Here is a 24444-nt window from a genome sequence, read left to right on the forward strand (position 1 = left end):
AACCTTAAACGTTAAGTCTATTTGCCCGTCTGTGATGTCATCAAAACAAAAATGGCGGATAACTACGGTGGCTGAGAATTTGAGAAAGGTCACAAATGCCACAAGAGAGTATCATTAATTGCAACACAACAACTGTCAGCTACAGCACGATTGCAAAAGCCACAACAAATACAAATTAAACAACGCAGTAATTTAAAGCTGCAACACAACTTTAAGCCACTAAAGACACCACCGACAAAACGGAAGTGACAGCAGAGTAAGTTACGGCAAAGCACTGACTTTCGGAACACAACAGCATGAAGTGTGGCATACAATGGGCAGCCAAGGAAAAGTTATTTAATCAGAAACAGATAAATAGAAGAAAAGTATAAAATAGACTAGTAAAATTAGAAAGTGCTGGGCCAACATCATCAACAGGGATGAGGGGTCATACATTCTTACGCACACCTGGGACACTGTCCTTCATTGGTGACGCCAGGGCGGAAAACAGCTACTGTATGGTCGGGTTGTGGAACTTTATTTAGCATGTAAATCTGTTAAAATGTTGGTTACTGTACTTTTGTTGAAAATTTCTTGAATGTTGAAAATGTGAGCAGAAAATGTTTCCTCTTGTTAATTTAACCCAAAGTGTTGGTTGCACTTTATTCAAATAAGATGTGAATCCATTGGCCATTAATTGTTGTTTACTTGCTTGTTTGTATCCATAATTCATTTATACATAATTCCTTTACATAAGATAACAGGAATATAGAAAACTTCACCTGCATTATCCAGTCTTAACACTACTTTATTTTTTTGCTAAAAAGTTCCTAAATGTATTTTAACTCACTGAATCGTTTCAGATCAAATTGTTCTAAAAAAAAAAAAGAGATCGTTCCTGAATCGTATAGGCAACCACAAATATCGAATTGAATCGAATCGTTGTTAAAACGAATCATTACACCCCTAAAATAAATATATTTTTTAAACAATTAACATTTACTAACACAACTGAATACACACAAAAGTACTGAAAATGAATACCATGGTGTATCAGTATCGATTCCCAGGCACCAATTCCGTATGGCTTCAAATGTAAAAGGTACCCATCCCTATCAATGGGTGCACAGTTTATTGCAGTGTAATCAGACATTAGTTGTGTTGGCTTAGGAAGGTGACGTTTAAACCGTGTACACACATACGTTGAGGAAAGAGTTTTGAAATTGTTCATCCTCGCCAGCATTTACAAAAGTGTGCATTTTTAAGAAGAAAACTATGTGTTTGCGTGTAAACAAGAGGCCTAAACGCATAGAAAAGTATGCGTTTATAAAGTATCCGTGTTCCTGTGGACATGGCCTACAACACAACATATGTTGACATATACAGAACCATTTTTTTATAGAAATGAACCCTTTCAGTCTCAAAGTTTATGTGGTTGACAATTAGTGGGCAATTTTTAATGATAATGGTAATGAAGCGATTTAAATGGGCTGTTGATTTTCAAACCTAAAAATGTTATTGAGAACACCGCCCGCTATCTTACGTTATCATTAGTGGTTTAACAGAACTACTGCGTAAAATGTTGCAAACAGCCCCTCTGATGCTATGAAAAGTATCATACTGAAAATAATGGGTGTAGTATCAACATGGTAACTCCACTCATGCACTGATATTAAGTGAGCACTTCTTCATCCAGCTCATCTCTTTTTTGCACACCTTAACTGCTTGCTGTCTGCATTAGTCACTTACTTGCATGGGAGATAATTATTACACAACTCATTAATCAGTGTTTTGGCCCTCTTGGTCTTTGTTTGTTTGTCGAGATTCTTTAAATGGATGGAGAAATTAATATGTGCATGCACATCCACAACCCAAAACCAGCGCATCCCAAATCCCTCAGTTACTATTTTATTTATTGGCTTTCATGCACACACACACATGAACATACAAAGTTACCCAATTACAGTATGCATTTCTCTATTTAGTTTTATATTCATCTTTAAATATACTGCAATGGCTATCAGTTGCTCCAGGACAGTGCTTAGTTCCTGCTATTAATAATACAGATCGAATACATTTTAGAACTGACACTGGCATGCATACACAACTAAAAGAGAGGAAAAAAACAGACAATGAAGATGATGAAGAAGGACTTTTTCCTCCTAATCCATATGTCACATGCTGAGAGGTCACTGGATTATACCCGAGAGGATCATTTACATGTTGGCACACATACACTCAGCATTCGAAACATCTCACCGGGTAATCAGCTTAAACCAATGTGTGTGTTTGACTCGTGCATGTGTGTGTTTCCAAGGTAAAGACGCCACTTCCACATTAATCTGTAATCTATTTCATCCAGCCTTCCTTCGCCTCTTTTGCTCTTCTCATCACCCTAAACACCAGTGACTCTCACTCTATATTTGCAGAGTGTGTGACAAGAGATTAGTATTCCAAAGTTTCGCCATGTATTGTTCTACACAGGCCAGTCATTGACGCAATGAGATCTTCTTCCTCTGATGCAGCACTCAAGTACAAACAGACTTGACTTGAGCATGCAGTCAGCCAAATAGGCACATAATAATGAAAAACAATCTAAACTGTGACACTGACGCGTACATTTTATGGGTTAAAGACGTTGCCGTCATTCTAAATGCCACTGAATTGGTTGCACTCTCCCTAAAAGGAAGATAAAAGTTGCGTGTGTGCTCTGCAAGCATCCCCGAGGCTGACATCAAGTGAGTTGGCTGCATCAGTGGACTTCATTAATGCTAATAACCAGGGATTTACTCTCCCAGCTAGTTTGCTGCATTGTTCATTAACCTCAGTTCATTTGACGTTGGACTGACTGGCTGTCAGGCTCAGGGCTTTTGTGCCTCACTGTCCTGAACAGGATTCCACTACGTGCCTTCCTAGTGAAAGAAGTTTGCGGTTCGTGAATTGGGTCAAGAGTAAAAACTAGTGAAAATACATGTCTGCAATGGAAGGATATCTTACGCAACCACAGATTAGTGTTACAGCAGTGAAGCGATTACGTCAATCACTAGGGGTTTCCCAATCCGATATTGATAGCAGTCTGATATCAGCAAAAAAACAAGTATCGGATAACATAGTCTTGAATCTAAAACCTCCGATACAAGCAGTCCTGCAGCATGTTAACTTGTGCCAAGCTGGACAGTCAGTTAACATCTAAATATCCTCCAATAAACACACAAGTTTGATCTTCCCATATATTTCAGTGAATTATTTTATAAAAGTTAGACATGGTAGCTATAGGATACTCAGAGCTAGCAGCAACACAACAGCTAAGCACACACTAACACACAATTTTAGACATACGTAACAAGTGTTTTTAAATGAACAATAGTGCAGTCTAAAACACCACAATTTTCAATATAACCAAGTATCAAATAGCTAAAGTCGCATATTATTTACATATACAAAGTCTCCAAGGCAGAAGAGTATTAGAAAGTATCCAGTAACGAACATGTCCGCTTCAGTCAACTTACTTCGTCATGAGCCTAATTCAATGAATTATTGTGACTACTGCCAAAAACCAATCAACACTCCACTTCAAAAGCATTAATCTGTCATAAGGCTGTATGATAAGTAATTTAACTTAATCAAACATTTTGTAACATTCCACACTACAAAAGTAATAAAAGTAGGCACTATGATTCCTGTTGATATCAGATTAATATCAGTAAAGGTCAATACTTAAGGCTCTAATATCGGTATTGTATCAGAAGTGAAAAAGTTGACACCCTTGTCAATTGCCGCCTCTATTTAAAGATGGACAAACCCCCCCCCCCCCCCCCCCCCCCCCAAAAAAAGATGGTCTCAGGCCCCGTTTACACTAAGTTAAGGTTATCCAGTGTAAATCACACCTAACCTTATCCGTGTCCACACACAACAATGCCACCATTTAAGAGCCCCGGACCCCCTCCGTCCACCGGCGCAACGCGACTTAGTATGCATGCGCGGAAAAAAGAAAGAAAAAAAAAGCGTCTCAACCCAGCTCTCCAGTGGATGACTTTACTTCACTGTGAAGTTATTTAAAAGAGCTATATTGTAAATAGTTTGCTGTGCATTTTACATTTGTTTGCTGTGTTTTGTGTGCAAGTTTTTAAATTAAAATGTATCTCCTTTGAACAATATCCAGTGTTGTGGTATTTCAGTTAACTAGAATCCAGTGTGCTGTGGGGCCCTGTTGTAGTGAATCACACCTGAGACATCATACATGAATCAAATCTTTAATCGACATGAGAAAGTAGACAATGCGATAAACAGTTTGGGACACGAGGGGATGGTTCCATCTTTCAGCTGCGCGCTAATGGCGGAGTTAGCAAAGATGCGGGCATCATGCACGCTGCCTGGCCATTTCACAGTCACATCCATAAAGCAATATTTGTAGTCACACACTGCCTGTATCACATCCACTGGAGGAAGGGACCAAGTTTTCCGGTAAGTAGAATCACAGCTGACTATTCGAAAGTTCTCTTGCCGTCTGAGATGTGTAGTATCCGAAATTGCTGCAATCGCCCGTTGCCTTCTCTTATTGATTTGTGATTTCCAAAAGCGCCTGTACATGTACAAGAAGGAGAAACACGGGCATGTCTGGATGATCCGCTTCCATCTTTGTTATGTTACTTTCTGGCGTCACTTCCTGTGTGGGCGCGGTCTTTCTGGCGTCACTTCCTCTCCGAACTCACTTTGTAAACGATCAATGAGTCCATACAAAGCTAAGTGCCGGAGATTCAAAAAATACACGGCTGATTTACCCATGTAAAAATTTGTCCGAGGAGGGGGACCTTAAACGATGGTTTAGTGTGGCTGAAACAGGGCTTAGGCTAAATAAATAAGGGTTAACCCTTGTGTGGTGTTCGGGTCTGTGGGACCCGTTTTCATTTTTTATTAAAAGAAAAATGATACAATTCATTAATTTTTCAAACTGAGACTCACTGACTTTGGCTCATTTTCTGTGAAAAACATATATCAGAATACATATTTAATGACCACACACCATACACCCCACCTTCACATTTCTATTACATATAAGATGTCTGGGTCCACATAGAAGTGTGGAAATTGATGTTCTGTGTACCACACGCTCCCACCCACCCACCCACACACACACACACACACACACACACACACACACACACACACACACACACACACACACACACACACACACACACACACACACACACACACACACACACACAGCAGGCCTAGACAGGAGGAGGACAGAGTGTAGGTACACAGAACATCAGAGGGTCAAATGTGCGAGAAAATTAGAGCAGACAGTGTTGACAAACAATGTTGCAACCTTGTGTGGGAACCGCAGGTGCAGAAACACAAAAGAAGAATCCCTGTGAGATGCAGAAACTGGCAGAGAATTTTTCCGTGCAACGTTCATATTGTTGTTACTCAGCCAGCGTTTGTTCATTTTGTTGTTATTCAGCCAGCGTTTGTGGGTCTGATGAACCCGTTGCATTTTGTGGCTTTTAATACCTCACAACCAAACACTTTTATGTTAAAATACTGAACAGATGTTTATTGGGATAAGGTAAACATCTGTTCAGTATTTTAACATAAAAGTGTTTGATTGTGCAGCATTAAAAGCCACAAAATGCAACGGGTCCATCAGACCCACAAACGCTGGCTGAGTAACAACAATATGAACATTACACAAGGGTTAAGGCGTTAAACGACTTAGTATAGACATGGCCTCATTCAACGGAAAGAGTGGCCTCTAACGAGTTGCTTTGCTACCAGGCGGGCAAATGACTTGTTATGCAGGACTGTTGTTTACCACAACAGCAACAACAACCTCATCGTGACCACTTCTGGGGGACACACCCACCAGAGACACAAATAAGGAAACGTCACACCTAGAATTTGGAACTGAAGAAGCCTCAATTCAACATTTGCAGATTACCATGACTGGATGACTGAGAATCTATACAGACAGCTGATGAAGTTAGTTCCAGAAACAGTTGAGTCAAAGATGTTTTGAAGTGTGCAAAAACAGGCTGAACACAACAAATAAACAATAGCAAAATGAGCAAGTAGAAAGGTGATTGACAATGAACTCCTCCAAAAGAAGATCATAGAGTGTGGAGCGTATAGCAGAAAACCTGGTGGGAAGAGCAGCAGACAGGTGACAGGCGGATTAGAAGGTGGGCGAGAAAGCATCGATAAATGTGAACAAGAGCAGAAGCAGAAATGCAAGAAGAGACAGAAAGTATGTGGGACACGATGTTCAAAATGGGTTCATGTCACATACAGAATAATCCACTACTGAAGAATCTGTGAGAATGGCCTCACACTGTGCGTGCAATGTTATAAAGCTTATTTGTTTTGTTTTGCTTGCAAATCATTTATTGTTTGCAAATCTTTTTTTGGTTACAAATCGTTTTTTGGGGGGTTACAACTTCAGTCTTGTGGGTGGGGCTTCCTCTGAACATTATCCGAGAAGTAGGGCTGTCCGATCAACATTTTTGGCCTCATATCTAGGGATGATGTTTGATAAGAAATTATCGAGTTTGAGCCTATTATCAAATCCTCTTATCGAACGGAGTCCTTATCGATTCTCTTATCGAGTCCAGATAGGTTGTTGTATATGGAAAAAAACACACAATATTTGGTTTAACAAAAGCTCACTTTTATTATATAAGAAAAAAATAAAATCTAATAAATAAATAAATATTGACTGTTACTCCCCTAAAAAAATAAAATAAAATAAATAAATATTGACTGTTGTTACCCAAAGTATATTAAGTGGGATTTTTCAGAAAAACAAATATATACAGTCACAAAAAAACAACCCGTCTCTGTGATCACTATAGGTCTATAAATAATAATATAGTGTTAAATAAAATCAGTCCCTTGGGCACAAAACTGAAAATAATACAGCCCTCCAAAAAGTGCACTTCTGCTATTTGACATAACTGTTTGTTATGATGCTTTGACATTTTTGCACTTTATTTCTTTATTGAAAGAAAATTCTATGAAGAGAAAAGTTGTTTGCAAATGTGGTTACAATGCTAAAAATGAAAAGTTAAAGCTAAAAAAAGAAATACACTTTATTGAGTTAACATTATTTCTTTATAGGGGGAAAGATGTGATGTTATGAGCTAGGAATATAAAAACTACACTACCCAGCATGCAACGGGAGTGACGAGCATGTGCGGTAGCCCCGAAAAGTGTTGTTGTATGTCACCACCCGGCAGCTAAGAATGAGGATATGAGCACGCTGTGAAAGTAAACGTCAAGAACTCAGCCAACACGCCTCGTCTGCATTATTTATAATTAGACAGACAACACATATACAGTGTGATTTTGTTTTGTTTACAAGGAAAGAAAAACAAAAGTTAAAAAAGGGAGATGTGTTGTATATATATGTATGTGCTGTATATGTGTGTGTGTGTGTGTATATATATATATACAAAACATCGCACAGGGCGATGTGATGCGTCTAGTGCAGTAGCCTTGGAGTAGTAGTACCTGTAGTTAGTGCATGCTGCATGCCGCTTTTGCTTGCTATGCTGCATGCTGCTTCTGCCTGATACTCATTGCTTTCAGCTAGTGCCGCCGGCTAGCCCTCTGTCTCAGAGGGCGAAAAGAGGAGCCGAGTGCATAAGCCTCCTCAGCCGGTACATAGCCTCTCCATTGTCAAGACTCGTACATGCCTCCTCGTGGCCACACACGGTAACTGGAACCTCGCGGTTCCAGGCTAAGTTGTACGGGATCTCGGAGCAGCAGGGGGCCCCAGAGACGGGGCATGCAGGCCCACCGGTGTGTGGACATGCCCTGGTGCCCAGTCAACCCCTGTCCCAGCTATGGGTAAATAACCCCAGCTATGGGCGAATAGTGAAAACCGCCTCAACGGTGGACCAGGCGGAAGATGGCGGCAGCGGAATGCACCACAACGGCTGGGAAGGCGGATGAAGGCTGCAGCAAAGACGGGTCCCCAGTCGTCTTGGTCTCCATGCCACTGGACCCTGGCCCGCTCAATGCCAAGGACTGTGTGGTGGCTGACCGTGCACCAGTCTCCCCACATTAAAAGATTCCACGCACAGGCGTCCTCCATATAGGGAATCCACCCTAACATCCCGGATTAAGTCCTATGGCGACCAGCGAATGGCGACGGGGGTAGGATTGTGAGATCTGGAAGCCTCCAGTCAAAAACTGGCACATAAGGCGGTGGGTGCAAGATTCAGTCGCTGGGCTCTTGGAATGAGGCAGAAAGAGCCCTTCGGCAGCTACACTCACGACTGAGCAGTCCTCTTTAGGATCCACTCTGCTCACCCCACCTGGGGAAGGGGCTAGAAAAGGTGCCCTAAAAATAGCCTGCCTCTAACCTCCCGACTGGACTACCGCATCCAGAGGGATCACCATATGCGGTCGAAAAACACGAAATATGAATTTTGGAGCGTGGAATGTACGCACAATGATGGATAATACGGCCAGCGACAGACCAGAGAGGAGAACTGCGATCATTGCCAGGGAACTGCAGAGATGCCGGATAGACATAGCTGCACTTTCCGAAACCCGACGTGCAGACGAAGGACAACTGAAGGAGGAAAAGGGTGGCTACACTTTCTTCTGGAAAGGAAAAGCCTCTGATGAGCCCAGAATCCATGGGGTTGGATTTGCCATCAGAAACCAGCTTGTTAGTCACCTCTCTGAACTTCCCGTGGGGATTAGTGAACGTCTCATGACTGTCCGTCTGGTGCTCACCAACAACCAGATGGCAACAGTTATCAGCGCCTATGCCCCTACTTTAGACTCTGAAGACGAAGTAAAAGAGACCTTCTACGCCTGCTTAGATGAGACACTGTCTAGGATCCCAAAGGAGGATAAGATTATTCTCCTAGGTGACTTTAATGCCAGGGTCGGCCGGGACCAACACCTCTGGAAGGGCACTATAGGGAAGGAAGGCATCGGGAACATCAACTCCAATGGAATCCTGCTTCTCAGCAAATGTTCACAGCACAACCTCACAATTACCAACACTCTCTTCCGCCAGAAAAACAAACTGAAGGCATCTTGGAGGCATCCTCGATCCAAACAATGGCATCTCATTGACTATGTCATTGTGCGAGCCAGGGACCGTTGTGATGTGAACATCACAAGGGCCATGTTGGACACAGATGCCTGTTGGACAGATCACCGCCTCATTCGCTCCACAATGTCCATCAGACTTAAGAGGAAAAGGAGGGTTCAAAAGAAGCAGATCCGGCCAAGGCTGAACCTCGAAGGCCTGAATGAAACTGCCACCCAGCAGCAACTTCAGACATCCCTTGAGGAAAGCCTCCAGCAGGAATACCCTGATAACATCGAAGAACACTGGAACCTGCTCAAATCAACCATCCTCGTTACCTGTAAAACCACCCTTGGGTACAAGTCCAGAAAACACCAGGACTGGTTTGATGAGAACGACACAGAGATAGAACAGCTCATCTCCAAAAAACGGAGTGCCTTTCACACCTGGCAGAATGATGTGACCTGTAAAGCCAAAAGAATAGCTCACTCGAGAGCCAAGGCAGATGTTCAGAGCCGGGTAAGGGAGCTTAAGAACTCCTGGTGGACTGAAAGGGCTCTGGAGATCCAGAGACTAGCAGACTCAGGGGACACCAGAGGCTTTTTTAGTGCTACCAAGGCTGTCTATGGGACAACTTACCGCGGCCTAAACCCCCTGCGCTCAAAGGATGGGCAGCAGCTGCTAAAGGACAATGAGTCCATTAATGACCGATGGAAGGAGCACTTTCAGGAACTCCTCAATCGTGACAGCACAGCTGAACCAGACATCACCAACCACATCCCCCAGAGTCCCATCAGGGAAGATATGGGGGAACCCCCCACCATAACAGAGGTTCAAGATGCCATCAGGAGTCTAAGGAACAACAAGGCTGCCGGACCAGATGGGATCCCAGCGGAGATCCTAAAGGAAGGTGGAAGAGAGCTCCTGTATCAAATCCACACCCTACTTCTCAAGGTCTGGGAAAAAGAAGAACTCCCCTCAGAGCTCAGGAACGCTCTTATTGTGACCATATTCAAGAAGGGGGACAAGGCTGACTGTGGAAACTACAGGGGCATCTCACTCCTGTCAACAACTGGCAAAATCTTAGCTCGTGTCCTTGCAAATCGATTGCTACCACTATCTGAGGAAGCACTCCCAGAATCACAGTGTGGCTTTCGCCCAGCTAGAGGCACAGCCGACATGATTTTTACAGCCCGCCAACTCCAGGAAAAATGTCGTGAACAAAGACAGCCTTTGTACATGGCTTTCATAGACCTGACAAAGGCCTTTGACACGGTAGACCGTCAGGCTCTGTGGAGTGTGCTGTCGAGGTGCGGCTGCCACGATAAATTTATCAGAATAGTGAGGCTTCTACATGATGGCATGGCAGCCACAGTGCTCAGCAACAGCGGCTCCGAGTCTGAGCCTTTCACTGTGGAGACGGGTGTCAAGCAAGGGTGTATCATAGCTCCCACCCTGTTTGCCATCTTTATTGGTGCTATACTGCACCTCATTGGCAAAGAGTTGCCACAGGGGATCCCCATCCTGTATAGAACCGATGGCAGGCTCTTTAACCTTAACAGGTTCAAAGCCAAGAGCAAAGTTAGAAACACCACTATCATGGAGCTTCAGTACGCGGACGACAACGCCATCGCAGCACACTCAGCAGAAGAACTTCAGGGTATCTTGAATGCCTTTGCTAAGGCATACAGAGCCCTGGGCCTTGCCCTCAACATCAAGAAGACCCAGGTCCTACATCAACCTCCACCCAACCAGCCAACTAATCAGCCCGCCATAAACGTGGACAACACCCCCCTTGAAAACGTTGACCACTTCCCATACCTCGGCAGCATCCTCTCCTCCAAAGCGGACATTGACTCAGAGGTCAACCATCGCCTGAGCTGTGCCAGTGGAGCCTATGCCAGACTCAGGAGGAGAGTCTTTGAGGACCGGGATCTAAGGGCTCAAACAAAGCTCCTGGTCTACAGAGCTGTTGTCATCCCCACCCTGCTGTATGGGGCAGAGTCATGGACTACTTACAGTAGGCACCTGAGAGCCCTGGAACAACATCACCAGCGATCCCTACGGAGGATTTTGAGGATCAGTTGGGAGGACAGACGCACCAACATCAGCGTCTTGGAGGAAGCCAACATGCCCAGCATCACCACCACAATTATGCAGCACCAACTCCGCTGGACAGGTCACGTCATCCGCATGTCCAACACACGTCTTCCCAAACAGGTCCTTTACTCCCAGTTGAAGGAAGGTCAGCGTGCCCCTGGTGGGCAAAAGAAACGTTTCAAGGATAACATCAAGACCAGCTTAAAGCATTTCCACATCCCCATGAACAACTGGGAGGAAATAGCACTGGACAGGCCTCGCTGGAAGAAATCCGTACAAGAAGGTGCAGCACTCTATGAGATGGAACTCCGCCGTATCGCAGACACAAAGCGACAACACCGCAAGGAAAGACAGAAGAAGGCTCCCCCCCCCATCAACCACTCCCATTTTCCCCTGCCCACATTGCACCAAAATATGTGGATCACGGATTGGCCTACACAGCCATCTACGGATCCACAAATAGACGACCCTACGGAGGACAGTCATACTCGTTTCGAGTGACCGCCGATGATGATGATGATGTGCTGCGGTTGCTTTAAGAACGTTGCGACAGCTGCCGTAAAGGAGGTGCGTTGCTAGCCTGGTTGCTATGTTTCCGGTTGGTCATAAAAGTGTTGGTCATGTGTTTGTACCCTGCTCAAATCTCTCAGTAAAGTTATTCATTGGATTATACCTTTTGTTTTGAACTTTATTACACCTTGGAGTGCTTTTTCCGGTCCATTGTTTTTCCTGCTTTCCCTATCTGCGCCTAATGACTGAGCTACGTGACGTCATTTCTTGTGATGTCTCACGGGGCATTTCTGGTCGGGACGGGATTTGTTCCGAGGGATTCGAATAAAGAAGCAACTCTTTTTCTTTACTATAGTGGTCTCGATAACGGGTACCGGTTCTCAAAAAGGGATTCGAGTCCGAGGACTAAGTTCTTTCCTTATCGAACAACCGGGAAAACCGGTTTCGACTATCATCCCTACTCATATCTGATCTGATTTCAAGTCCCGATCCGATACTTTGAGAATAAATTGTAGAACTGAAAATGTTTTATAGCAAGTAACTAAAATAAAGACAATAACACTTTTACCATGCTAATCTTATTACATTTAGTATTTGCTATTATTGTTGTAAATCAGATGAGGTATTAAAATTGTGGTATTGAATGTTGTATAAAAAATGAATTAAAAAATAAATTTGCGAGTGCACAATAATTCAACAAAATCCAAAACTACTATTGGCTCCCAGTTAAATCATTTGGGCTTTGCCCTCAAAGGTTTATTGTATCCAGACTTACTCTCTGAGTTTGTAAACAATGATAAAAACAACCTAATACATTTTCTTTAATGAGAACAACAACAACAAAAATATTGATCTAATCACTTTGGTATCGTTTATGTACTGATACGATACCAGGTTTCTGTAGTATCGAGATTTGGTTCGATCACCCATACTTTACATTGAAGCTTAAAGGCCTACTGAAACCCACTACTACCGACCACGCAGTCTGATGGTTTATATATCAATGATGAAATCTTAACATTGCAACACATGCCAATACGGCCGGGTTAACTTATAAAGTGCAATTTAAAATTTCCCGCTAAACTTCCGGTTGAAAAACTCCTTTGGATATGACGTATGCGCGTGACGTCACGACGGCAATGGAAGTATTCGTACCCAATGTGTCACCATACAAACTGCTCTGTTTTCATCGAACAATTCCACAGTATTCTGGACATCTGTGTTGGTGAATCTTTTGCAATTTGTTTAATGGACAATGGAGACTGCAAATAAAAAAGTTGTAGGTGCGATCAGTGTATTAGCAGCGGACTACAGCAACACAATCAGGAGGTTGTGTTGTGTTTGAGCTGCATAGCAGACGCACTACCGTGAGTACAGCTTTGGCTTCCAAACATTTGATCGCTTGCCCGTACGTGCGTGTCGCTACGTGCATGTCACGTACGTAACTTTGGGGAAATATATGTTTCTTGCCGACTCTGATGGCGGCCGGGGTGTCGTCGAAAGCTACAACGCCCGCCGCCGCTCCGTAGTTAGCTTCAATTGTTAAGCTTCGCCAAGCTGGAAATTATTAACCGTGTATTTACATGTTCATGGTTTAATAGTATTGTTGATCTTCTGTCTATCCTTCCAGTCAGGGTTTTTTTAAATTTTGTTTCTATCTGCATTTGAGCCTGATACTATCACGTTAGCTACGTAGCTAAGTTAGTTAGCTTCAGTTGTTAAGCTTCGCTAAGCTGGAAATTATTAACCGTGTATTTACATGTTCATGGTTTAATAGTATTGTTGATCTTCTGTCTATCCTTCCAGTCAGGGTTTTTTAAAATTTTGTTCCCATATGCATTTGAGCCTGATACTATCACGTTAGCTACGTAGCTAAGTTAGTTAGCTTCAATTGTTAAGCTTCGCCAAGCTGGAAATTATTAACCGTGTATTAACATGTTCATGGTTTAATAGTATTGTTGATTTTCTGTCTATCCTTCCAGTCAGGGTTTTTTTACATTTTGTTTCTATCTGTATTTGAGCCCGATGCTATCACGTTAGCTCCGTAGCTAAAGTGAGTCAACGATGTATTGTCGTGGAGATAAAAGTCACTGTGAATGTCCATTTCGCGTTCTCGACTCTCATTTTCAAGAGGATATAGTATCCGAGGTGGTTTAAAATACAAATCCGTGATCCACAATAGAAAAAGGAGAGTGTGTGGAATCCAATGAGACCTTGTACCTAAGTTACGGTCAGAGTGAAAAAAGATACACCCTGCACTGCCTCCCTAGTCCTTCACTATAACGTACCTCATCCACGAATCTTTCATCCTCGCTCAAATTAATGGGGTAATCGTCGCTTTCTCGGTCCGAATCTCTCTCGCTCCATTGTAAACAACGGGGAATTGTGAGGAATCCTACCTCCTTTGACGTCACGCTACTTCCGGTATAGGCAAGGCTTTTTTTTATCAGCGACCAAAAGTTGCGAACTTTATCGTCATTGTTCCTTTCAGCAAAAATATGACAATATCGTGAAATGATCAAGTATGACACATAGAATGGATCTGCTATCCCCGTTTAAATTAAAAAAATTCATTTCAGTAGGCCTTTAAGCAGTTGGCTTCTTGCTCAGTGTGTGTGTGTGTGTGTGTGTGTGTGTGTGTGTGTGTGTGTGTGTGTGTGTGTGTGTGTGTGTGTGTGTGTGTGTGTGTGTGTGTGTGTGTGTGTGTGTGTGTGTGTGTGTGTGTGTGTGTGTGTGTGTGTGTGTGTGTGGCATACTTAGCCATTCCTTTTCTTCAAATCAATCAATCAATCAATCAATGTTTATTTATATAGCCCTAAATCACTAGTGTCTCAAAGGGCTGTACAAGCCACAACGACATCCTCGGTGTCGAGTGGGTCTGACATAATATTGTGAAAGTCCAACACATCAGCGAAAGTCCAGTCCATGGTGGGGCCAGCGGGAACCATCCCGAGTGGAGACGGGTCAGCAGCGTAGAGATGTCCCCATCTGATGGACAGGCTAGCGGTCCACCCCGGAGCAGAGTAGAAAAGAAAAGAAAAGAAACGGCAGATCAACTGGTCTAAAAAGGGAGTCTATTTAAAGGCTAGAGTGTACAAATGAGTTTTAAGATGAGACTTAAATGCTTCTACTGAGGTAGCATCTCTAACTTTTACCGGGAGGGCATTCCATAGTATTGGAGCCCGAATAGAAAACGCTCTATAGCCTGCAGACTTTTTTTGGGCTCTGGGAATCACTAATAAGCCGGAGTTCTTTGAACGCAGATTTCTTGCCGGGACATATGGTACAATACAATTGTCAAGATAGGCAGGAGCTTGACCGTGTAGTATTTTATACGTAAGTAGTAAAACCTTAAAGTCGCATCTTAGGTGCACAGGAAGCCAGTGCAAGTGAGCCAGTATAGGCGTAATATGATCAAACTTTCTTGTTTTTGTCAAAAGTCTAGCAGCCGCATTTTGTACCATCTGTAATCTTTTAATGCTAGACATAGGGAGGCCCGAAAATAATACGTTACAGTAATCGAGACGAGATGTAACGAACGCATGGATAATGATCTCAGCATCGCTTGTGGACAAAATGGAACGAATTTTAGCGATATTACGGAGATGAAAGAAGGCCGTTTTAGTAACACTCTTAATGTGTGACTCAAACGAGAGAGTTGGGTCGAAGATAATACCCAGATTCTTTACCGAGTCGCCTTGTTTAATTGTTTGGTTGTCAGATGTTAAGGTGGTATTATTAAATAGATGTTGGTATTGAGCAGGACCGATAATCAGCATTTCCGTTTTCTTAGCGTTGATTTGCAAAAAGTTAGCGGACATCCATTGTTTAATTTCATTAAGACACGCCTCCAGCTGACTACAATCCGGCGTGTTGGTCAGCTTTAGGGGCATGTAGAGTTGGGTGTCATCAGCATAACAGTGAAAGCTAACACCGTATTTGCGTATAATGTCACCTAGCGGCAGCATGTAAATACTAAAGAGTGCAGGGCCAAGAACTGAACCCTGGGGAACTCCGCACGTTACCTTAACATAGTCCGAGGTCACATTGTTATGGGAGACACACTGCATCCTGTCAGTAAGATAAGAGTTAAACCAAGACAAGGCTAAGTCTGACATCCCAATACGCGTTTTGATACGCTCTAATAAAATATTATGATCAACAGTATCGAAAGCGGCGCTAAGATCAAGAAGCAGCAACATAGATGAAGCATCAGAATCCATCGTTAGCAATAGATCATTAGTCATTTTTGCGAGGGCTGTCTCCGTAGAGTGATTTGCCCTGAAACCGGATTGAAAAGGTTCACAGAGATTGTTAGTCACTAAGTGTTCATTTAGTTGCTGTGCGACAATTTTTTCGAGAATTTTCGAGATAAACGGTAGGTGGGACACCGGCCGGTAGTTCACCATGAGGTCAGGATCGAGGTTAGGTCTTTTGAGTAGAGGATGAATAACCGCTTTTTTGAATGCTAGAGGAACAGTACCAGAGGAAAGTGATAGGTTTATAATATTTAACACTGATGGACCTAATAAAACAAAAAGCTCCTTGATAAGTTTCCCGGGAATTGGGTCAAGTAAACATGTTGTTTGTTTTGTCCCATTTACACATTTTAACAATTCCTCCAATGTTATTTCATCAAAGAGAGAGAAACTATTTTGGAGGGCAATGTCCGTCGTATATACAGTCATATTTGTGTTAATAGAACCCAGTTGTGGCTGGGATGCATTGTCTTTAATCTCTTTTCTGATGAGTTCAATTTTCTTATTAAAGAAATACATAAAGTCATCTGCTGAGTGGGTGGAGCTACTGGGAGGAGTCCCTTGTTGGGTTAGCGATGCTACTGTACTAAACAAAAATTTAGGATCATTTTTGTTGAGGTGGATGAGATTTGAGTAATATTTAGCTTTAGCTGAGGTAAGCATGCGTTTATAAGTTATTAAACTATCACTCCATGCTTGATGGAAAACCTCAAGTTTAGTCGCACGCCATTTGCGTTCCAGCTTTCTACATGATAATTTCTGGGCTTTAGTTTCTTCTGTAAACCATGGGGTACGCCTTTTAGGGGCCCTTTTTAGCTTTAGCGGTGCTACAATATCAATGGTGTCGCGCAGGGCGTCGTTAAAGTTGTTAGTGAGGTTATCAATAGAGCCCACATAATTTGGGAATGATGCCATTACTGAAGGCAGTAGGTCAGTAAGAGTCGTCGTTGTGGCAGCATTAATGTTGCGGCTGCTATAGTAGTTATTATTATTATTATTAGTTTGTTGACAATGAGTCAGAACTTCGAATTTTATAAGGTAATGATCGGACATTACTTTAGTGTACGGGAGTATCGTAACTTTAGAGGTGGTGACACCCCTGACAAGCACTAGATCTATCGTATTACCGTTGCGATGCGTGGGTTCATTTATTATTTGTGTAAGACCACAGCTATCAATTATAGTCTGGAGCGCCACGCATGGAGGGTCCGATGGGGTATTCATATGGATGTTAAAGTCTCCCATTATGATTATATTGTCGGCGTGTGTCACTAGATCAGCAACGAACTCTGAAAATTCATTGATAAAGTCCGAATAGGGCCCAGGGGGGCGGTAGATGACAGCCAGGTGGAGAGGCAGCGGTGTGACAAACCTCATAGTGAGCACCTCAAACGAGTTATATTTATTATTTAGGTCCGAGGTAAGGCTAAAGTTTTTGTTGTATATTAGTGCAACACCCCCACCCCTTTTAATGGGGCGGGCAATATGCGTTCCCGCATAGCCAGGAGGAGACGCCTCACCCAGCGCAAAAAATTCGTCTGGTTTGAGCCAGGTCTCGGCTAGACCAACGACATCAAGATTGTTGTCTCTGATGACTTCATTAACTAATAACGTTTTGGAAGACAATGACCTTATGTTTAAAAAGCCCATATTATAGGTAGTGGGCTGTTTTGAGGAGTTTTTGTTGAAAGTATCCGTAGTAGCAATATTAATAATGTTACGTTTATTATGCATAGTGCACTTTAAATAATTTCGACCATATCTAGGAATTGATATGACAGGAATTTTTAGATTGTTTGCCACCTCAGTAAAATGCATGTCCACCTCTGATGCAGAAAAAACATTATGTGAGTTGTATATTATTCTAGAAGAATTGCTATGTGTGCAGGGATTATCCAGCCTGGCGCTGGCTAGTTCTAGCTTAACAGACTCCTTATTAGCGCTTCTTTGTGGATTAGCATTTAGCTTTTTCGTTAGCCCCGCTAACAACAAAGCATTTAGCTTTGTTGTTAGCCCCGCCCGACACCCCCGCTTCTGCTTCCGAGCGCATCGCTTACGTCGCTTTCGCTGACCGTCTCCGCTGGAAGTCGACGCCGCTGCTTCAAAGGCCACTGCTGGATGTAGCTCGCGAAGAATTCCCAAGCTAGCGAGCAGGTCCATCGTACACGCATCTATCAGCCCAAAATGGCCCGATCTCTCCACATCCAGAATCGTAAGTCGGTCGTAAGTGATCACGGAGTGAACACGCTGTGAGCCAGCCATGAAATTGACTGAATTGAGGGGTATTTTTGCCAAATCGGTCTACACTTCCAGGAGCGCTCGCACGAAGCCGCTGCTCTGAAGCGCAGCCATCTTGGAAAAAATATTTTTTTTCCGGCTGCAAATCCATGTTTTGTTGGATGTATAAAAAGACAGACATTTCTTCCCATTGCATAATGTAATGAATGGATAAGGAAAAGCTGAACATTGTGTAAACCAAAACCAAGCAGATTCTACCATAGCAAGCATACTTGATGACAAAAAGTATTTTTTTTACTTTATATTACAGCTTGAATTGTATTGTAAACATATTGTGTACTAACCAAAAGACTCACTTTTAGGATACAAGCAGCAGACATCCAGAAGGAGAAAAAAGAGACTAAAATTCTGTGACTGGCTGTAATTAACACTATCCCTTTTTTTTGTGCCTCCAGAACAGTACCATCTAAACAACTCAGCTCACGGCCAATTTGGTCCAGGCCTTCCTCACTCACACAGCAACCACAGCACAGTGGGACTCAACAAGTACACTTCCCTCAAAGCCGTGGGTAAGTTGTACGACTCAGAGTTCCACACAATGACTCTAAATGCAAGTGGCACCTAACCTTTTGTGGAGAGCAGGTTGGCGGCGCAAGGGCAGCCAGCTAACGTCTTGGTGTCTTCGCCTGGTGACAAACTGCGTTGATCTTAAAGAGCACTGCTGTCAGGCATTGTGATGTGATTTACCCGGCCAACACATACTGTATAATACTGTCCACACATGCTATTATAATGTGCATGTTTCATGTAACACAGTCTCCAAGAGCAAAACTGGTACTGCTTTTGGGCATAACTTCTTTATGCCCAAAAGCACCACTGTATGGAAAATGTGTCTTTTCTGAAAGTCATGCTCTTAATTTCCATTAAACTAAACGCAGAATCCCATATGTGGCCAGCAAAACAATGTACATACAGTATAGTAGCACTGTAAAAACAGCACTATATTTCCATGCGCTATATTAGTCTGATTTCTCAAATAGTTCGTTTTTTTGTTTTTTCACACCTACATGTGAAGTCGCCATGTCCATGCACTCTCTCTCATATGACTATTGGTCATAGGCCATGTGCCTCCTGTACACTGGAGGGCGTTTATTTATTTTTAGCACGGATAAACGTATTGCTTTTCCGGTTGACCTATGCGTCACACCATCTGCGGCTCCTTACAAGTTACCAGCCTAGCTCTGTTTTACCGCACAGCCAATATATGCCGCGCACCAAATCAAACCCATCTGAATTCTAAACAAAATAAACACATTTATTCTGTGTAATTTTGAAATGCAACTTTGAGTGACAGTGACAACAAGCGGCCCTAACGGTGTTCGTCAACAACACGCATTGCGCCGCTTCCTAATAAACACAGTTTGGCGCGCAGGCGTCAGTGCGATACAGTTCATGAGCGGTCACGTGACCAAAACAGCTCGTGTTCGGTCACGTGACCAAAACAGCTCGTGTTCGGTCACGTGACTTTCTAAAAGCGATACGCGCACCGACACAGGGTATCGCTCTATGAGCTCGACGCATGCGCCGATGCATCGGTGTTGCCGGACCCATCACTACTCGGAGCGGATGCAGGTCCCAAGCAAAGAAAGACGAGAGTTTTTTCAAAGGAATTTTCGGACGCCAAATCGTGGAAACAAAACTTTAGAATGTCTCGGAGTTCATTCATAAGGTTCTGTGTATTGATAGACGGAGTTTTGAATCCGAAGGAAAAGACTGTGTGTGCCCAGATGAAGGTTGCTGTTGTTTTGGACTATCTTGCCAGTTGTGTACAATACAGAGTTATTGTTAATCAGTTCGTTCGCGAGTCCAAATTAAGCCGACCTTCTCCATTTCCTCAGCTACCTTCTTAAATAAATCAGTTTCTTTTTTTTCTCCCTTCGATGCACTTCAAAATGTTATGTTCTTTTCATTTGTGGAGCAAATAAACAGTCTCCTCTTTATTACAATTATTGCTATGTTTTTATTGAATGGTAACTGCCAGGTTGTATCCCCGGATTGAGACTTGCACATGCGCGATTCGAAGGGTCCCCGCCAGTGCACACACCCACTCGAGAGAACTGGTTTTCAATCGGATAATGCAGGTGTGTTAGTCCGACTTTTCAAAAACCAAACTCGATTGGATTAAGGTGTTTCAATGGGTTTTAGAATGCTCATTTAGAGCCAAACTATTTGAGCAATCGGACTAATTTAGTGCATACTACTGTCGTACTACTGTTTCCCATCTTCTATTGAGTAATGCAGGACAAAGTGTGTCCCTTGTTAAGGTGGTTTATTACCTCCTCCAGGAAGTTGTATATTCGTATATAATCGTTTTTAAAATAACTAAAAAATATTAGCAGATTTTCATGAAACTTTCCAGAAAATGTCAGAATTGGGATAAGGAACAACTGATTATACAGTATTTTGGGATTGATTCGAACATTTTATACTACTGTATGTTACAATATGAACGTATTTTGGTATGTACAGTATGTAAGTATTGCAACACAGCATCATACTATGTCAACAACAAAAACAACAGCAACAGAGCTACATCAGCAGGTGACAGCATATATACATATGGTATCATAAAAACGAATTAGTGCAGTAAACACTAAAAATACAGCATGAACAATGATCATTGTTATACTATAATTAAAACAGTAATAATATTAATAGTTACAACAATATAAATGAAGGAATAACAATATTAACCTTTATTATCTGTATTACTATCAACTTAAATGGGACAATACATACATTAGATATGTAATTATAAGAGAAGGGAGAAAATGGTAAAAACATAAGAAATATATTAGTATTATTTTTAAATAAAAAACAAAAAAGAAAGAAAGAAATTAACTTATACAGCGTTATAAGAAGAATGTATGTATCGTTATGGTGTGGTTCATGACAGTTTTATTATTACTGTAAAAAAAAATGCATCTGCCACAAAATCTAATGTGCTTCTTGTGGTTTACAGAATAAAATATATTAAAGTTTGTCTCAGTTCGTGCAGTGGATCTCATAAATGATGTTAAAGCTGTTAAGTGTTTAGTCTGACAGGGTTTTCCACAAGCAGACCCAGCCCTCTCAGTCTACAGTTTTGTATTTGATGCATTGTACTTAAGCACTTCTGTACTGTACTTCAATAGACTGTCATGCCGCCAGAAGTGGTTGTGATGTAACAACAAAGCTACTGCGCCTTGGAAACAAACCGCGGGTTTTTTTTTTGTCAACCAGGTGTTTGCACAGAAAGTCTCATATCTGCTAAAGGTCACAGATGCAAAACTCCGTTGTCGTCCTTGAGCTGGTGTTACATTCCACAGAACTGAAGCACGCCATTAGAACCAAACAAACCTTAGCCGAAGGCAAATTGCTGTTTGACAAGACAGATTTTCTTAACCTTAACCATCCACCATAGAGGCTTTCCTTCTGTTAAAAAGTTTGCAATTTCAACAGCAGGACAAAGTGCGTATGAATCAAATTCAATAGGGTTATTTCTTTGAAATACATACATTATAACAGTTTTCTCATACCTTATTAGTGGATAGCCGTTCTAATTCAATGCAGTAATCTTTTCTTTTTCTTTTTTAATGATTCAAAGGTTTTAGACTAACTCAAACAAAGAGTTTGTTCACATGGCCAAAAAGCTTGAAGCTATAACCTTAATGTTCACTTTATTTATATAATTCTCTTTGACATTCATGCCATCCCTTGACAAATACATAAACATGCACACAAAGGACTCTGGGCGAGAGTATTTATAAACCACCAGTGCCACATTACCACATCGTGGCACACATACCTTTATGCACTTCTCAGTGTCTGTCCCTTCATCACATTGTCTAGCAACTGTCCTAGAGCATCAAAACAAGGAAGAATTGTGCTAACTCATATCACACTAACTTATTTCAGTTGTTTTGTTTGAAGGTCGTTAAATGTTTTACTAACCAGGCCATTGCCTTGTCAGCAGTGTTGTAGCAGTGAATCAACTTGGGATCCTATGAATTTGTTAGAATTGTTATGTGTTCTTTGACAATCAAATCCAACTTTATTTATTAAGCGCTTTTCATACATAAAAAAAATGCAACACAAAGTGTTCTACAGACTTAAAATTAATGCCCCCATCATCAGTCACATACACAAACACACACACACATAAAGCTGAGTACAAAGGAGCCAGGTGAAAAAACACTATCACAGTATGGTCACCAGACTACAGCTGCCAGGACGCTGACACAAAGCACTCTACAGCCATGGCCGATGTAATCCATGATGGAGAGGGCTCCTTCAGAGGATCACTAGAACGTAAAAATAATAAAACTTATGTAAATATTAAGAACAATGATTAAGAATAAAGGATAAAATACGAGTAATAATTTTATGCAGGTAAAAATATTCTAACAGATTGATTGATTGATTGATTGAGACTTTTATTAGTAGGTTGCACAGTGAAGTACATATTCCGTACAATTGACCACTAAATGGTAACACCCGAATAAGTTTTTCAACTTGTTTAAGTCGGGGTCCACTTAAATTGATTCATGATACAGATATATACTATCATATATACTATCATCATAATACAGTCATGACACAAGATAATCACATTTAATTATTTACATTATTTACAATCAGGGGTGTGGAGGGGGGGGTGGGGGGGGATATGAACATCAAGTAGTGGACATAGAGAGAGAGAGAGAGAGATCAGAAGGCATAAGAAAAAGAAAAAGTATCTGCATTTGATTGTTTACATTTGATTATTAGCAATCCGGGGAGGGTGTTAGTTTAGTTTAGTTTAGAAAATATATAATAAATAGAACTAAAACAAATCTAGCATAGATAACAACAATAAAAAGTGAAGTATGAATGACTAATAAATAAAAGTGGCGATTGTAACCTTAACGTCAAAAAGCATATAAATTCAACAAAAAAAAACCAAAACAAAATGTACAATATTGTTGTTTTACTCGTTTTATACCATGCAGACTGAAAAAATAGACAATAGATGACAGTAAAAGCACATACTCAGCTAATTGTCAAATTACTGTACTGTTTTAATGAATTATAAATAATTGCGGACTGTCTGATTGTGGCGGTCCACTCCCTGTATGATCGGTGTCAGAGCTTGGTCCGCATTGCCGGCAGTAAGTCGGAACCGTTTCCAGTGAGGGTTGGACTGCGCCAGGGCTGCCCTATGTCACCGATTCTGTTCATAATTTTTATGGACAGAATTTCTAGGTGCAGTCAGGGCGTTGAGGGGATCCAGTTTGGTGGCTGCAAGATTAGGTCTCTGCTTTTTGCAGATGATGTGGTCCTGATGGCTTCTTCTGGCCAGGATCTTCATCTCACACTGGACCGGTTCGCAGCCGAATGTGAAGCGACTGGGATGAGAATCAGCACCTCCAAGTCAGAGTCCATGGTTCTCGCCCGGAAAAGGGTGGAATGCCATCTCCGGGATGGGGAAGAGATATTGCCCCATGTGGAGGAATTCAAGTATCTCTGAGTCTTGTTCACGTCCTGGCAGTGGATCGTGAGATCGACAGGCGGATCGGTGCGGCGTCTTCAGTAATGCAGATGCTGTATCGATCCATTGTGGTGAAGAAGGAGCTGAGCCGGAAGGCAAAGCTCTCAATTTACCGGTCGATCTATGTTCCCATCCTCACCTATGGTCATGAGCTTTGGGTTATGACCTGAAAGGTCAAGATCACGGGTACAAGCGGCCGAAATGAGTTTCCTCCGCCAGGTGGTGGGTCTCTCCCTTAGAGATAGGGTGAGAAGTTCTGTCATTTGGGAGGAGCTCAAAGTAAAGCCGCTGCTCCTCCACATGGAGAGGAGCCAGATGAGGTGGTTCAGGCATCTGGTCAGGATGCCACCTGAATGCCTCCCTAGGGAGGTGTTTAGGGCACGTCCGACCAGAGGCCACGGGGAAGACCCAGGACACATTGGGAAGACTATGTCTCCCGGATGGCCTGGGAACGACTCGGGATCCCCCGGGAGGAGCTGGACGAAGTGGCTGGGGAGAGGGAAGTCTGGGCTTCCCTGCTTAGACTGCTGTCCCCGCAACCCGACCTCAGATAAGCAGAGTAAAATGGATGGATGGATGGATAATTGCAGACAGTATCCATGTTTATTTTAGGCTTGAAAAGTGTTTGTGCATTTTAAATATTAATGTATGTTCCAACACACGTTACCCCTACACGTTCAGAGCATTTGTGAACTATTGAACGCAATCTGTAGCACCAATTTTTGTTGGTAAATGCT

The 24444-nt window shown here is 42.3% G+C and overlaps 1 protein-coding gene across 1 annotated transcript in view; it reads left to right on the forward strand.

Annotated features, from left to right (window-relative positions):
- Window positions 1-24444, forward strand: part of LOC133655731 (protein shisa-9-like) — an 88407-nt gene that overhangs the window by 58602 nt on the left and 5361 nt on the right. Inside the window, exon 4 of the mRNA XM_062056158.1 lies at window positions 18594-18707. Coding sequence (XP_061912142.1) covers window positions 18594-18707 — 114 coding nt within the window. The remainder of the gene's footprint in view (window positions 1-18593; window positions 18708-24444) is intronic.

Source organism: Entelurus aequoreus, linkage group LG08 (genome assembly GCF_033978785.1).
Source record: "Entelurus aequoreus isolate RoL-2023_Sb linkage group LG08, RoL_Eaeq_v1.1, whole genome shotgun sequence".
In the NCBI taxonomy this organism is placed as follows: Eukaryota; Metazoa; Chordata; class Actinopteri; order Syngnathiformes; family Syngnathidae; genus Entelurus; species Entelurus aequoreus.